The following is a 19,586-nucleotide window of genomic DNA, read 5'->3' as shown; positions in this document are numbered from 1 at the left end:
GTTGTGAGGCTGTTTTCTGAAGATGAATGTATGTTCTTTTGCTGGCTGTCATGAGGTTGTTTTCTGAAGACAAATGTTCGTTTTACTGCTGACTGTCGTGAGGTTGTTTTCTGTAGATAAACGTTTGCTTTGCTGCTGGCTGTTGAGGTTGTTTTCTGAAGATAAATATTTGTTTTACTGCTGGCTGTTTTAAGGTTGTCTTCTGAAGATAAATGTTTGTTTTACTGCTGGCTCTTGTGAGGTTGTCTTCTGAAGATAAACATTTGTTTTACTGCTGGCTGTCATGTTTATCCTTTTAAGTTCATTTCTTTCAGAAATTTCTTCCTGTCAGTTACCATAATGCTCATGTCTGTTTTTTGAGTATTAGCTACTCGTTGTTTGCAATAGTTCATTTAAGGCTGTTTTCCAACATTTAGTAAATGCATCAAAGTGTGATTTATTATAGATAATAAAGTATGTCTGTTATTTTGATATGTATTACCAAGAACAAAATGAAAGTTATGGAAATGTCTTTATTTTACAAGTAGTAAACTTCAAGAAATATCTTTATGTTACTATTAATGTACAACCAGATCAAGCAACTTGTTAAAAGTAAATATCTTTATGTTACTATTAATGTACAACCAGAGCAAGCTACTTGTTAAAAGTAAATATCTTTATGTTACTATTAATGTACAACCAGATCAAGCAACTTGTTAAAAGTAAATATCTTTATGTTACTATTAATGTACAACCAGATCAAGCAACTTGTTAAAAGTAAATATCTTTGTATGTTACTATTAATGTACAACCAGATCAAGCAACTTGTTAAAAGTAAATATCTTTATGTTACTATTAATGTACAACCAGATCAAGCAACTTGTTAAAAGTAAATATCTTTGTATGTTACTATTAATGTACAACCAGATCAAGCAACTTGTTAAAAGTAAATATCTTTGTATGTTACTATTAATGTACAACCAGAGCAAGCAACTTGTTAAAAGTAAATATCTTTATGTTACTATTAATGTACAACCAGATCAAGCTACTTGTTAAAAGTAAATATCTTTGTATGTTACTATTAATGTACAACCAGATCAAGCAACTTGTTAAAATTAAATATCTTTATGTTACTATTAATGTACAACCAGAGCAAGCTACTTGTTAAAAGTAAATATCTTTGTATGTTACTATGAATGTACAACCAGATCAAGCAACTTGTTAAAAGTAAATATCTTTATGTTACTATTAATGTACAACCAGATCAAGCAACTTGTTAAAAGTAAGTATCTTTGTATGTTACTATTAATGTACAACCAGATCAAGCAACTTGTTAAAAGTAAATATCTTTGTATGTTACTATTAATGTACAACCAGAGCAAGCAACTTGTTAAAAGTAAATATCTTTATATTACTATTAATGTACAACCAGAGCAAGCTACTTGTTAAAAGTAAATATCTTTATGTTACTATTAATGTACAACCAGAGCAAGCTACTTGTTAAAAGTAAATATCTTTGTATATTACTATTAATGTACAATCAGAGCAAGCAACTTGTTAAAAGCAACTCTGAAGTTCAAATCTAATTACTCACTTATAGCTAAATTGAGTTTACCATTCTTATGTTATCATTGATATCGTGTAAGAATTTGAAGTGATAAAAGGATGCATCTCTGGACTTTGTTTTTGTGATGTCTTAATCTGTAATAATGCTACTATATGGTTATTCTAAGGGTTTTATTTCCAAGTTAAAAACATAAAAGACTTGTGGAATGTATAACCTACATAAAAGACTTGTGGAATGTATAACCTACATAAATTCATCTAAGGTCTTTGAGTTTGTTTCTACACATTTATTTATTGTCGTTATTTTGGAATCAGGAACACATGTGTTCGTGTGTATTAATAAAGTTTTGATTTTCAAACATTTTCTTTCCAGAGATGCCACCTTGAAGGTGTTTAAAAGATAATTAACACGTGCAGTATATAAATAAGATAGAACATGTGACCCGTGTATGTGAAGTGCTAGCACCCATAAAGGATGATTAAATGAAACAATGGATATTCAGTATGCTGAGAATGAAGAACCTCAGGTATGCTGTTTGTTTGTGAGAAATTTCACTGGTTTTTCTATAAAATTAATAATGTATCAGTTTGTGTGTTTTTGACAGTGGAAAATATTGATATTTGTATATTACCTACTCCATGTCATGAATATCATGTTTTGATTTCTACTTCAGTAAGACTGTTATTTGGAAGTATTTGTTTTTTAACCTGTCTGTTATTCAAGGGTCAGAAATTCACATCAAATAAGGTATTGCATTATTTGTAGTCTGCTGCTTCTAACAAGAATAATTCAGCTGTGATAAAGTGAAAAACTTACTAATGCACCTTAATGGAAATAATGTATAGAATTGATGTCATTGGATATCTAATCTTATTGTAGAATGTGCTTCACTGTAAGGAATGTGTATCAGGTTTTATAAAATGGTTTAGTGGTATTTACTTAAGTAAAAAGCTTGATTTTAGATTAGTAAAATGAAAAAGTTCAAATAAGTTACCAGATATAAAACAGTAATATGGATAGAGGTGTAGGTATTATAACAGATGTTGATAAATCATACAACGAGATTTAAAACATCTTTATACATTCTAGTATTAATTTGCTATTTTCAGTTCGGCATCAAGAGCAAGTCACTCGTTCACCTTACTTATTTAATAATGCCCACGTGTGTGTATTTTATGATGCTGATTGTGTAGTAAACAAACCGTATATGTACTTGACAATTATTTACTGAACATTCAGAAACTCCTGTCAGCCCCCATTTAAACTTTCATTGTGAAAGTATTTCAATCAAGTTTTCATACTTTACAATTTGAGAGTCCTTATTGTCATATTTACCTTTTGATAACAAGGGCAAAAATTAGTTTGTTTAGTACCATCAATATTTATGTTGTCATCCTTCCACTGTTGGTCACCCAAAGTGTCCGTACATCTCCAACGTTTTTTTTATGCTTCAAATACATAAGTATTAACAATAAACAGCCAACCTGATAAAGGCAAACTTTTTGTCATTCAGTTTCTCTACATCAGTAAAATACTGCAGTTTAATTGAAACGTAGAACTTGGTAGACTAGCCTAGAAATAACTAAATCTAGATTTGGATTGTGTACATAAATATTAAATCTAGGCTGCATGTAGATAAATTATTTTAGATCTAGGTTGAAATTTATTGTTGGTATTGTACATATCATTAGAGGTTTATATGCTAACAGGAAACTTCTATTAAAAGAATAATACTAAAGATAAAGTTGTATGTAATAAACTTTTATTGGTCTTGTTAAGACTAATATTTGGACTTCATAACAGAGAACCTGTATTGTCTTATTACCAGTCACAGTATAGACACAGTATAAACCACTTTATGCATTGTTTCCTCATTCTGTGTAAATAGGTCAATATCTGTATTTTTCTTAAAGCCATGAATTTGGATGTCTCAATATTTCACTGGCCACCTTTCATATGTCAATTTCCCATTTTGTGGATACAAATCACTGTGCCTGCTCTTTTTTGAAGCCTGAATGTTTGTGTCTCAATATTTCTTCATAAACATCTTCAAAGGCCACGCCTCCTTCCACACCACGAAACAGCTTGGGTAAACTTTGCTGAATAGCACCAAACATGGGACGTAGAAAAGTGGACAAAGGTTTTGTTCTCTGATGAGAGAAAATTTAACCTGAATGGTCCAGATGGCTTCTAACGTTACTGGCACTATAAGGATATCCCACCAGAGACATTTTCTACACGATACAGTGGAGGAGGTTCCATCATGATCTGGGGTGCTTTCTCCTTCCATGGAACAATGGAGCTTCAGGTTATAAAGTGGGGTGAAACAGCAGCTGACTACATTGGCATGTTGGAGAGAACATCCTTATTGACTGAAGGCCCTCACTTGTGTGGAAATGATTGGATCTTTCAGCAGGACAACATTGCAATCCACAATGCCAGCAGGACAAAGGACCTTTTTCTTGGCGAATAACATGATTCTTTTGGACCATCCAGCGTGTTCGCCCAAACTGAACCCGATTGAAAATTTTTGGGGGTGGATGGCAAGGAAAGTCTATAGAAATGGACGTCAATTCCAAACAGTGCATGATCTTCATGAAGCCATCTTCACCACTTGGAATGACATTCCAGCCAGCCTTCTGCAAATGCTTATATCAACCATGCCAAAGCGAATGTTTGAAGTTATTCGCAATGACGACCGTGCAACTCTATACTGAGACCTCTTGTTGGGCATTTCCTACCCTGTTTAGGACTTCCTTTTTGTATGGTCTTAAACTTTTGACCAGCTAGTATTTAGGCTAGTTTCATAGTGTTCACATTTTCCCTATTAAATGGTAAAAGGTTTTTTATTTTTATTTTCATCTTTTCATCTTTCGAAGCTCTACTCAAATAAGTGGTTAAGTCTAACGACTCAAAATGCATATTTTTTCTTTATGTTCATTGGCCTCAAGATTTTGGCCAGCAGTGTATATATATTTATTATTTTTTATTATATTGGCCTTCCAGTCATGCCTACGTAACATTACATAACTTGTATTGATGCTGTACATGTGAGTTTATGTTATGTATCCAGTAATATAAAACTGATCTTTAGTCTTGGCTGTGTTTTAGTGGACTAGTAGTTTGTAATATAGAATCATATTTAAAATATTATACATAGGTATGTACACAGATTACTAATTGGAAATAAAGTAAGCTTATTCTTCATAAGATATAGAATAGTAAATCAAACAATCATCTCTTCTTGCTACAACCCTTGAATTTGGTTGTTGCTGGATATAGGTTGCTAAGTTTTTGAAAGTTTCACATGTGGAGGATATTAAACCAAATTTATTTTAAGTTTTATTTATAGAGTTGAATAACCAAAGCATCATAAATAACTAGAATTCTGCTATAATTTATTAAGTTTAGTATTTGAGATTTTTTTAGATTTTATAAAATACAAAACTTTGAGCAGACTAAAGACTCAACCTATCTCTTTGAAAATATGGATTGAAAGAACATGGAAGCCTTTTCAAAGGTTAAAATGACAGGGAAATACCACTGTGGGACTTTCTAAGCTGTTAATTGGTTATTCACATGTCATACACTGTAGAAAGTGTGTACAAGGAACCATTTCAAAAAAATGAAAAGAGTTTAGTGGGTCTAACATGTTTTATTCAGTAAATAAGCCTTATTTTAGGAGAATAAAAAGGTATGAGGTTCTCATTTTATATTCTAGCTTGTTAATATTATTAGTTATTTGAGTTTCTGATTTGTATGAAATTATAAAAGTATTTTGACATTACAAAATCTGATTTTAAACAGTGCTGCATTCAGTATACCACATTACTCACACTATATATTTAGTTGTGTTCTTTTAATATTTAGTTTTAAATTAAGAAACTAACTTGTATGTAATACAAAACTTTGAATTACAATCTACAATTTGATTCCCAGCTTATTGACACAAGTTCATAAAATACTAGTTCAATCAAATTTTTAATGCATGTTAACAAACAAGATGACATGGCTTTTGAACACTTAACTGTTGTGAAAAGGTTAAACATATCTAAGTGACTTTGGCAAGAATACGTGTTATAAAACTATGTAAATTAGGATACTTATAGACCATTTTGGTGATATGTGTGTGTTAATACACTCTATAATAACATACAAAGTTTAGAGGTGCTTAAATATGCAACAAAGAAAACTAACTTTAACCCAGTAGTAGTTAAAGTTATATTTGCAACCCGTTCAAGCCATTTCTAAACTTTGTCTCAATGTATTTCTGTACATTTTGTCTTGGTTACACAAATAACAATAGTTATACAATAATCTTTCTACACAGTGTTTAATAATTAACAGTGTTTGTCCATTGACTAGTAATTTCAAGTGAAAGAGGTAGGCAGAGTAAGGTAGTAATCTTTGTGAACACCAAACAGACCTATGAGATAAACGCCATTGTCCTCAGGAATATTAATTTATGCAGTATCCACATCCACTTCCATCTTTGTTTCAGCATAATTTTAATCAGTCAAGGTAGATAGGACACAAAAGAGAAACATACAAAATAAAACTGTCCAATGTAATAGAGTTAATTGGATAGTTGTATTTTGTAGGTTTCTCTTCTGTGTCCTATCTTATGAACAGTAAATAATCAATGAAAATTCAATGACTTCTTATATTATTTGTAACAGAAGAACTGTGACTAATATTTAAATTATGATGTTCTTGGACCTAAGGTGAAGTTCAAAAGGTTATATAGAAAATCTTGCCTTGTCTTGTGGACATCAGCATGCTGGAATTGAATATTGAAGATTTGTTTTGTATCAGTTAGTATACACGTAGCAGTATAATATTGAAGATATGTCTTGTATCAGTTAGTATACACATGTAACAGTATAATATTGAAGGTTTGTCTTGTATTAGTTAGTACACACGTAGCAGTATAATATTGAAGATATGTCTTGTATCAGTTAGTACACACATGTAGCAGTATAATATTGAAGATATGTCTTGTATCAGTTAGTATACACATGTAGCAGTATAATATTGAAGATTTGTTTTGTATCAGTTAGTATACACGTAGCAGTATAATATTGAAGATATGTCTTGTATCAGTTAGTACACAAGTAACAGTATAATATTGAAGATATGTCTTGTATCAGTTAGTATACGTAGCAGTATAATATTGAAGATTTGTTTTGTATCAGTTAGTACACACGTAGCAGTATAATATTGAAGATATGTCTTGTATCAGTTAGTATACACATGTAGCAGTATAATATTGAAGATATGTCTTGTATCAGTTAGTATACACGTAGCAGTATAATATTGAACATTTGTTTTGTATCAGTTAGTATACACATAGCAGTATAATATTGAAGATATGTCTTCTATCAGTTAGTATACACATGTAGCAGTATAATATTGAAGATATGTCTTGTATCAGTTAGTATACACGTAGCAGTATAATATTGAAGGTTTGTCTTGTATCAGTTAGTACACACGTAGCAGTATAATATTGAAGATGTCTTGTATCAGTTAGTATACACGTAGCAGTATAATATTGAAGATTTGTTTTGTATCAGTTAGTATACACATGTAACAGTATAATATTGAAGATTTGTTTTGTATCAGTTAGTATACACATGTAACAGTATAATATTGAAGATTTGTCTTCTATCAGTTAGTATACACATGTAACAGTATAATATTGAAGATATGTCTTGTATCAGTTAGTATACACATGTAGCAGTATAATATTGAAGATATGTCTTGTATCAGTTAGTATACACATGTAGCAGTATAATATTGAAGATATGTCTTGTATCAGTTAGTACACACGTAGCAGTATAATATTGAAGATATGTCTTGTATCAGTTAGTACACAAGTAACAGTATAATATTGAAGATTTGTCTTGTATCAGTTAGTATACACGTAGCAGTATAATATTGAAGATTTGTTTTGTATCAGTTAGTATACACATGTAGCAGTATAATATTGAAGATATGTCTTGTATCAGTTAGTATACACGTAGCAGTATAATATTGAAGATTTGTTTTGTATCAGTTAGTATACACATGTAGCAGTATAATATTGAAGATATGTCTTGTATCAGTTAGTATACACGTAGCAGTATAATATTGAAGATATGTCTTGTATCAGTTAGTACACACGTAGCAGTATAATATTGAAGATATGTCTTGTATCAGTTAGTACACACATAGCAGTATAATATTGAAGATATGTCTTGTATCAGTTAGTATACACATGTAGCAGTATAATATTGAAGATTTGTTTTGTATCAGTTAGTATACACGTAGCAGTATAATATTGAAGATATGTCTTGTATCAGTTAGTACACAAGTAACAGTATAATATTGAAGATATGTCTTGTATCAGTTAGTATACACGTAGCAGTATAATATTGAAGATTTGTTTTGTATCAGTTAGTACACACGTAGCAGTATAATATTGAAGATATGTCTTGTATCAGTTAGTATACACATGTAGCAGTATAATATTGAAGATATGTCTTGTATCAGTTAGTATACACGTAGCAGTATAATATTGAAGATTTGTCTTGTGTCAGTTAGTACACACGTAGCAGTATAATATTGAAGATATGTCTTGTATCAGTTAGTACACAAGTAACAGTATAATATTGAAGATTTGTCTTGTATCAGTTAGTACACAAGTAGCAGTATAATATTGAAGATGTCTTGTATCAGTTAGTATACACGTAGCAGTATAATATTGAAGATATGTTTTGTATCAGTTAGTATACACGTAGCAGTATAATATTGAAGATTTGTTTTGTATCAGTTAGTATACACATGTAACAGTATAATATTGAAGATTTGTCTTCTATCAGTTAGTATACACATGTAACAGTATAATATTGAAGATATGTCTTGTATCAGTTAGTATACACGTAGCAGTATAATATTGAAGATTTGTTTTGTATCGGTTAGTATACACGTAGCAGTATAATATTGAAGATTTGTCTTGTATCGGTTAGTATGCACATGTAGCAGTATAATATTGAAGATATGTCTTGTATCAGTTAGTATACACGTAGCAGTATAATATTGAAGATGTCTTGTATCAGTTAGTATACACATGTAGCAGTATAATATTGAAGATATGTCTTGTATCAGTTAGTATACACGTAGCAGTATAATATTGAAGATGTGTCTTGTATCAGTTAGTATACACATGTAGCAGTATAATATTGAAGATATGTCTTGTATCAGTTAGTATACACATGTAGCAGTATAATATTGAAGATATGTCTTGTATCAGTTAGTACACACGTAGCAGTATAATATTGAAGATATGTCTTGTATCAGTTAGTACACAAGTAACAGTATAATATTGAAGATTTGTCTTGTATCAGTTAGTATACACGTAGCAGTATAATATTGAAGATTTGTTTTGTATCAGTTAGTATACACATGTAGCAGTATAATATTGAAGATATGTCTTGTATCATTTAGTATACACGTAGCAGTATAATATTGAAGATTTGTTTTGTATCAGTTAGTATACACGTAGCAGTATAATATTGAAGATATGTCTTGTATCAGTTAGTATACACGTAGCAGTATAATATTGAAGATATGTCTTGTATCAGTTAGTATACACATGTAACAGTATAATATTGAAGGTTTGTCTTGTATCAGTTAGTATACACGTTGCAGTATAATATTGAAGATTTGTCTTGTATCAGTTAGTATATACATGTAACAGTAAAATATTGAAGATTTGTCTTCTATCAGTTAGTATACACATGTAACAGTATAATATTGAAGATATGTCTTGTATCAGTTAGTATACACATGTAACAGTATAATATTGAAGATATGTCTTGTATCAGTTAGTATACACGTAGCAGTATAATATTGAAGATATGTCTTGTATCAGTTAGTACACACGTAGCAGTATAATATTAAAGATATGTCTTGTATCAGTTAGTATACACGTAGCAGTATAATATTGAAGATTTGTTTTGTATCAGTTAGTATACACATGTAGCAGTATAATATTGAAGATTTGTCTTGTATCAGTTAGTATACACATGTAACAGTATAATATTGAAGATTTGTCTTCTATCAGTTAGTATACACATGTAACAGTATAATATTGAAGATATGTCTTGTGTCAGTTAGTATACACATGTAACAGTATAATATTGAAGATATGTCTTGTATCAGTTAGTATACACGTAGCAGTATAATATTGAAGATATGTCTTGTATCAGTTAGTACACACGTAGCAGTATAATATTGAAGATATGTCTTGTATCAGTTAGTACACACATAGTATAATATTGAAGATATGTCTTGTATCAGTTAGTATACACGTAGCAGTATAATATTGAAGATATGTCTTGTATCAGTTAGTACACACGTAGCAGTATAATATTGAAGATTTGTCTTGTATCAGTTAGTATGCACGTGCAGTAGTGTGACGTAGATTTGTGTTGTATCAGTTAGTATACACGTGCAGCAGTGTGACATTGAAGATTTGTTTCGTATCAGTTAGTATACACGTGCAGCAGTGTGACATTGAAGATATGTCTTGTATCAGTTAGTATACACATGTAGCAGTATAATATTGAAGATTTGTCGTGTATCAGTTAGTATGCACGTGCAGTAGTGTGACTTAGATTTGTGTTGTATCAGTTAGTATACACGTGCAGCAGTGTGATATTGAAGATTTGTCTCGTATAAGTTGGTATACACGTGCAGCAGTATAATGGTGAAGGTTTTTTTTGTGTGTGTCTTCAAATAATTAGTTCTGCTTCAGTTAAACAGAACAATGTATAAATTATTAACTGGTAGTTAAAGTGGTTGATTTTAATGTGTATTGTACTGTTCAAATTTATTTTTGAATTTGTTACAGAAAGAGCCACTACATTTTAATATCAACTATGAAGGATTGTCAACGGATGTTTCGGAAGTTGTTCATAAAATACAACAAGTACGTAACTACCACAGGCGTATGATTACCACCTTGATGATTAGACATCTATGTATCAAATTTTAAAACTTAAATAGTTTTTATATTGTTCAAATGGAATTTTGTAAAACTTGATAGTGTAATATAGCAAGAAATAGGAAAAAAATGTTTAACTTGGACTTATGTTAAGTTTAGGGTAGATTTAACTGTAAACATTGCAATAAGAAATCATAATTTCTTGAAAGTACAGTTAACTTAGTTTCTCTCCTCATTTTTCTTGTCTGCCTGAAGCCATTATTATAAGTTTTGTTCATGTCCCATATCACAAGATCATTAGGGGGTTGGATGATGCAGCTTTGAAAATAGTTGTAGGATATACTTAACTACCATTGGATAGAAACAGTTATATACTGTTCGTGTTCCGTTGAATACATTGGTAGGGAAATAATTTCTGGTTTTAAGACAGAGTGATTAAATTTAGTTTCTACAGAGAAGAGCAGATTGATTTATTGTAAAGTTTAGAAGACTTGGGAACAAACCACAGATATGGGAAACTGTGTGTTGATTCCTGGAACATTTTTTTTTGTTGGATTATATTTTCCTCTTGGACAAGACATCGTATAGCGACATACAACACATTAGTGACTCAAATTCTTATTGAATATTATTGTTAAGTTTATCATATTTGAACATTGCACATAAATAAATTTACTGAAAACAAAGTTTTTTTTTTCAACAGACATGAACTGATTTTGACCAACAATACTATTGTTAAGAATGTTGTTAACAAACAGACACCATTTGAGAAGATCAGGTTTTTAGGTTACCAGTAAATTATTTTTATCCTATGTGGTATGTTTATAATCTGTAGCTGAAATTGGACAGAATTAAAGTTTCAAAAGAAATGTGTGAATGATGATGAATTTGAAATTGATTATATATATATATAACTTTCTCATCATAATATCATATATATATATATATATAACTTTGTCATCATAAAGTACTTTGACTATATATATAACTTTCTCATCATAATATCATATATATATATATATATATATAACTTTGTCATCATAAAGAAAGTACTTTGACTATATATATAACTTTCTCATCATAAAGAAAGTACTTTGACTATATATATATATAACTTTCTCTTCATAAAGAAAGTACTTTGCTTTCCCAAAAGTGTTTCAGAACAAAATTTTTGGAGATTTCACAACATAAGTGATAGAAATACTAAATCAGATTATTCCCATTTTTCTAAAATGAACTGTTTGCTGCTTGGTGCATTTCATGCATCTTGGTTGAACATTCCTACTGACTAATGTTAATGAAATCCTCTCACACCTTGTCTGAAAAGGTTGAAATTCACTTGTTTTGACCTCCTTTTAACTTTTATATTTTTCTAATGCTAAACAATAATTTATTCTTTTACAAGGTGGCTGAAAAGGTGTTATTTCATTGGCGGACATTCCCCATTGTTCTCCCACCTCCATTAGCAGTACTGACATCTGGTGGTGATTCTCTAACACGCAAGGTAACTTCCATACCTTTACTACTTTATTATTACAAGGTGTTTGAATGGAATGAGAAAACTGTAGATGTAAACAGTAGATATATATACGTATTACTTTCTATTGTACAAAATTAACTGACCTTTACACATCTGTTTCTCATACAGCAACTTTGTTCAGTGTTTCAGGAAATTGTGAAAATAAACTATATCTTATATTTTTATAGCTAAATTGTAGTCAGTAGTTCTAAGTAAAACAACTTGTAAACTATATTAAAAGTCTTATAAGCTGTGTGTGGTAGATCCAGTTTACCAACACTAATTTACAAGTTGGCTTCACTTCCTGTTATAAGTAACATGTATAATAGCTCAAACAAATTTGTACAGTTATTCATACCACTTCTTTGAATGGGCTTACCCTATTTTTTGGACTAGAAAAAAAACACTAAGCTAAGTATCTGTGGGATAGTTATTGTAGTATTAACTTGGGAACTCCTTAAATAATTTTACAAGACAACAAAAAGAAATCCTTTGTTATTTAGTGGTTGATATTTGACACACCCAAGTTGTGTCTTCAACCAAGCATTTCACTGTTGTAATGATAACAATGTTTTCTTGGTAAAGTGCGCAAAACTTGTTTGTATAAGTTTGCAAAATACCGTCCTGAAATATGGGTAGCACTATTTTAAGCTTAGCCATCTTCTTTGGTGTGGAGACATGTCCTACTTGGTGTTTAGAGACCTGTATATTATGGGTTTTAAGTTTGGTGATTTATAATTATCTTTGATTATGCTGGTTACACTAAATTGTTTTTTTATAATATGAAGACTATTTTTTTTATATTTTGTCTTTTTTTTCTGAAATTTACTTTAACAGTTTAATATGTTAGAAAGCTACTAACATTTTCTGAACAAGTACAATAAAAATGTTGAACTTATGTAAAGGAAGGTTGGAGATGTCATTCTGCTGTATCTTAACATTATTTGTTAAAACTAAACTCCCTTAGAGGGTATTGTCCTTTTATATCTTATCTTTATATGTTAAAAACTCAACTAACTCACCAGAAGCAGGAAGACATTGTCCTGTTATTTATTAACATGTATGTTAAAAAACTGAATGCACTTAAAGGAAGGTGGGAAGGTATTTTCCTGTTATATCTTAAGAAAATAGATAACTAGTATGTAAACTTTGAAAAATTCAGTTGGTTTTGTAAATTATCTCGTAAATCAGCAAGTTTTTCAATGTTGTAACAAAACCAGATAATTAATGTCCAATTGTAGTTTTTGTTAACTTATAGTTGAATCCCTAGCAAAGTTTGAGAAACTACATGAAACTACACTTGGATAGATTGTCATAATAACCGTTTTATACACTAATGGTGCTTGATGTATTGTTGTTTCACAGTAGTTTGTATCAGGAAAATATATTATTTTTTCAGTATATTTACAACTGTCAGTTGAACTTCCATAAAAGTCATTTTTATTAACAACAATTAAAACCTTATGTTTGTTTCACTCACGTTTCTTGTGAATGTAAAGCCGAAGCCACTGAATCTTCGAGATTTGTTTTTAACACCATCATTTGATGAGATTGAAGCTGTGGCGGTCGACATTAAGGGCGAACCTCGTAGGTTAAATGAGAAACAGCTTCGTAGCATTCGTGCAGAAGGGTAAGTGTGTTACCTTCACAAATATTCTTAGTTCCTTTAACTAGATTAAGTTGTTAATATAGTTTTCTTTTTCACTAATTGTCAAACTATTTGTGCTTTTAAGAAGTTTTTATACTTGAGAAATAGTATTACAAAACAATAACTTCACACACATCACATTTTGAACCATACCAATGTTGGTCATACTACACACACATCACATTTTGAACCATACCAATGTTGGTCATACTACACACACATCACATTTTGAACCATACCAATGCTGGTCATACTACACACACATCACATTTTGAACCATACCAATGTTGGTCATACTACACACACACACATCACATTTTGAACCATACCAATGCTGGTCATATCACACACACATCACATTTTTTAACCATACCAATACTGGTCATACTACACACACATCACATTTTAAACCATACCAATGTTGATCATACTACACACACCACATTTTGAACCATACCAATGCTGGTCATACTACACACACACATCACATTTTGAACCATACTAATACTGGTCATACTACACACACATCACATTTTAAACCATACCAATGCTGGTCATACTACACACACACACACATCACATTTTGAACCATACCAATGCTGGTCATACTACACACACACATCACATTTTGAACCATACCAATGTTGGTCATACTACACACGCATCACATTTTGAACCATACCAATGCTGGTCATACTACACACACACATCACATTTTTAACCATACCAATGTTGGTCATACTACACACACACATCACATTTTTAACCATACCAATGTTGGTCATACTACACACATATCACATTTTGAACCATACCAATGTTGGTCATACTACACACATATCACATTTTGAACCATACCAATGTTGATCGTACTACACACACATCACACTTTTGAACCATACCAGTGTTGGTCATACTACACACACATCACATTTTGAACCATACCAATGCTGGTCATACTACACACACATCACATTTTGAACCATACCAATGTTGATCATACTACACACACATCACATTTTGAACCATACCAATGTTGGTCATACTACACACATATCACATTTTGAACCATACCAATGTTGGTCATACCACACACATCACATTTTGAATCATACCAATGTTGGTCATACAACACACATCACATTTTGAACCATACCAATGTTGATCATACTACACACACATCACATTTTGAACCATACCAATGTTGGTCATACTTCACACACATCACATTTTGAACCATACCAATGTTGGTCATACTTCACACACATCACATTTTGAACCATACCAATGTTGATCATACTACACACACATCACATTTTTGAACCATACCAATGTTGATCATACTACACACACATCACATTTTTGAACCATACCAATGCTGGTCATACTTCACACACCACATTTTGAACCATACCAATGCTGGTCATACTACACACATATCACATTTTGAACCATACCAATGTTTGTCATACTACACACACCACATTTTGAACCATACCAATGTTGGTCATACTTCACACACATCACATTTTGAACCATACCAATGTTGGTCATACTTCACACACATCACATTTTGAACCATACCAATGTTGGTCATACTTCACACACATCACATTTTGAACCATACCAATGTTGGTCATACTACACACGCATCACATTTTGAACCATACCAATGTTGGTCATACTTCACACATATCACATTTTGAACCATACCAATGTTTGTCATACTACACACATCACATTTTGAACCATACCAATGTTGGTCATACTTCACACACATCACATTTTGAACCATACCAATGTTGATCATACTACACACACATCACATTTTTGAACCATACCAATGCTGGTCATACTTCACACACCACATTTTGAACCATACCAATGCTGGTCATACTTCACACACATCACATTTTTGAACCATATCAATGTTGGTCATACTACACACACATCATATTTTGAACCATACCAATGTTGATCATACTACACACACATCACACTTTGAACCATACCAATGTTGGTCATACTACACACATATCACATTTTGAACCATACCAATGTTGGTCATACTACACACACACACACATCACATTTTGAACCATACCAGTGTTGGTCATACTACACACACATCACATTTTGAACCATACCAATGTTGGTCATACTTCACACACATCACATTTTGAACCATACCAATGTTGATCATACTACACACACATCACATTTTGAACCATACCAATGTTGGTCATACTTCACACACATCACATTTTGAACCATACCAATGTTGGTCATACTACACACATATCACATTTTGAACCATACCAATGTTGGTCATACTTCACACACATCACATTTTGAACCATACCAATGTTGATCATACTACACACACATCACATTTTGAACCATACCAATGCTGGTCATACTTCACACACCACATTTTGAACCATACCAATGCTGGTCATACTACACACACATAACATTTTGAACCATATCAATGCTGGTCATACTTCACACACATCACATTTTTGAACCATATCAATGTTGGTCATACTACACACACATCACATTTTTGAACCATATCAATGTTGGTCATACTACACACACATCACATTTTGAACCATACCAATGTTGATCATACTACACGCACATCACATTTTGAACCATACCAATGTTGATCATACTACACGCACATCACATTTTGAACCATACCAATGCTGGTCATACTACACACACACATCACATTTTGAACCATACCAATGTTGGTCATACTACACACACACACATCACATTTTGAACCATACCAACGCTGGTCATATCACACACACATCACATTTTTTAACCATACCAATACTGGTCATACTACACACACATCACATTTTGAACCATACCAATGCTGGTCATACTACACACACATCACATTTTGAACCATACCAATGCTGGTCATACTACACACACATCACATTTTGAACCATACCAATGCTGGTCATACTACACACATATCACATTTTGAACCATACCAATGTTTGTCATACTACACACATCACATTTTGAACCATACCAATGTTGGTCATACTTCACACACATCACATTTTGAACCATACCAATGTTGATCATACTACACACACATCACATTTTTGAACCATACCAATGCTGGTCATACTTCACACACCACATTTTGAACCATACAAATGCTGGTCATACTTCACACACATCACATTTTTGAACCATATTAATGTTGGTCATACTACACACACATCATATTTTGAACCATACCAATGTTGATCATACTACACACATATCACATTTTGAACCATACCAATGTTGGTCATACTACACACATATCACATTTTGAACCATACCAATGTTGTTCATACTGCACACACACACATCACATTTTGAACCATACCAGTGTTGGTCATACTACACACACATCACATTTTGAACCATACCAGTGTTGGTCATACTTCACACACATCACATTTTGAACCATACCAATGTTGATCATACTACACACACATCACATTTTGAACCATACCAATGTTGGTCATACTTCACACACATCACATTTTGAACCATACCAATGTTGGTCATACTACACACATATCACATTTTGAACCATACCAATGTTGGTCATACTACACACATCACATTTTGAACCATACCAATGTTGGTCATACTTCACACACATCACATTTTGAACCATACCAATGTTGGTCATACTACACACGCATCACATTTTGAACCATACCAATGCTGGTCATACTACACACACACATCGCATTTTGAACCATACCAATGTTGGTCATACTACACACGCATCACATTTTGAACCATACCAATGCTGGTCATACTACACACACACATCACATTTTGAACCATACCAATGTTGATCATACTACACACACATCACATTTTTGAACCATACCAATGTTGGTCATACTACACACATATCACATTTTGAACCATACCAATGTTGATCGTACTACACACACATCACATTTTTGAACCATACCAATGCTGGTCATACTACACACACACATCACATTTTGAACTATACCAATGCTGGTCATACTACACACACATCACATTTTTGAACCATACCAATGTTGGTCATACTACACACATATCACATTTTGAACCATACCAATGTTGATCATACTACACACACATCACATTTTGAACCATACCAATGTTGGTCATACTTTACACACATCACATTTTGAACCATACCAATGTTGGTCATACTTCACACACATCACATTTCGAACCATACCAATGTTGATCATACTACACACACATCACATTTTTGAACCATACCAATGCTGGTCATACTTCACACACCACATTTTGAACCATATCAATGCTGGTCATACTACACACACTTCACATTTTGAACCATATCAATGCTGGTCATACTTCACACACATCACATTTTGAACCATACCAATGTTGGTGATACTTCACACACATCACATGTTGAACCATACCAATGTTGATCATACTACACACACATCACATTTTGAACCATACCAATGCTGGTCATACTTCACACACCACATTTTGAACCATACCAATGCTGGTTATACTACACACACATCACATTTTGAACCATATCAATGCTGGTCATACTTCACACACATTACATTTTTGAACCATATCAATGCTGGTCATACTTCACACACATTACATTTTTGAACCATATCAATGTTGGTCATACTACACACACATCACATTTTTGAACCATACCAATGTTGATCATACTACACGCACATCACATTTTGAACCATACCAATGCTGGTCATACTACACACACACACATCACATTTTGAACCATACCAATGTTGGTCATACTACACACACACACACATCACATTTTGAACCATACCAATGTTGGTCATACTACACACACACACATCACATTTTGAACCATACCAATGCTGGTCATATCACACACACATCACATTTTTTAACCATACCAATACTGGTCATACTACACACACATCACATTTTGAACCATACCAATGCTGGTCATACTACACACACATCAAATTTTGAACCATACCAATGCTGGTCATACTACACACACATCACATTTTGAACCATACCAATGCTGGTCATACTACACACACATCACATTTTTTAACCATACCAATACTGGTCATACTACACACACATCACATTTTGAACCATACCAATGCTGGTCATACTACACACACATCACATTTTGAACCATACCAATGCTGGTCATACTACACACACATCACATTTTGAACCATACCAATGCTGGTCATACTACACACACACACACATCACATTTTGAACCATACCAATGTTGGTCATACTACACACGCATCACATTTTGAACCATACCAATGCTGGTCATACTACACACACACATCACATTTTGAACCATACCAATGTTGGTCATACTACACACGCATCACATTTTGAACCATACCAATGCTGGTCATACTACACACACACATCACATTTTGAACCATACCAATGTTGATCATACTACACACACATCACATTTTTGAACCATACCAATGTTGGTCATACTACACACATATCACATTTTGAACCATACCAATGTTGATCGTACTACACACACATCACATTTTTGAACCATACCAATGCTGGTCATACTACACACACACATCACATTTTGAACCATACCAATGTTGATCATACTACACACACATCACATTTTTTTGAACCATACCAATGTTGGTCATACTACACACATATCACATTTTGAACCATACCAATGTTGATCATACTACACACACATCACATTTTGAACCATACCAATGTTGGTCATACTTTACACACATCACATTTTGAACCATATCAATGCTGGTCATACTACACACACATCACATTTTGA

At 32.3% G+C, this 19,586-nt stretch overlaps 1 protein-coding gene across 4 annotated transcripts in view; it reads left to right on the top strand.

Annotated features, from left to right (window-relative positions):
* The window catches only part of LOC143224723 (uncharacterized), a 171,753-nt gene that overhangs the window by 5,290 nt on the left and 146,877 nt on the right, over nucleotides 1-19,586 (top strand). For all 4 annotated transcript variants that reach the window (XM_076452964.1, XM_076452967.1, XM_076452965.1 and 1 more), the window contains exons 3-6: nucleotides 1,919-2,072; nucleotides 10,440-10,517; nucleotides 11,938-12,036; nucleotides 13,551-13,681. In XM_076452964.1, the coding sequence (XP_076309079.1) occupies nucleotides 2,037-2,072; nucleotides 10,440-10,517; nucleotides 11,938-12,036; nucleotides 13,551-13,681 (344 nt within the window). In that variant the 5' untranslated portion in view covers nucleotides 1,919-2,036. The remainder of the gene's footprint in view (nucleotides 1-1,918; nucleotides 2,073-10,439; nucleotides 10,518-11,937; nucleotides 12,037-13,550; nucleotides 13,682-19,586) is intronic.

Source organism: Tachypleus tridentatus, chromosome 9, assembly GCF_004210375.1.
Source record: "Tachypleus tridentatus isolate NWPU-2018 chromosome 9, ASM421037v1, whole genome shotgun sequence".
NCBI classification, from domain to species: Eukaryota; Metazoa; Arthropoda; class Merostomata; order Xiphosura; family Limulidae; genus Tachypleus; species Tachypleus tridentatus.
This window is presented reverse-complemented; position numbering and strand designations above follow the sequence as displayed.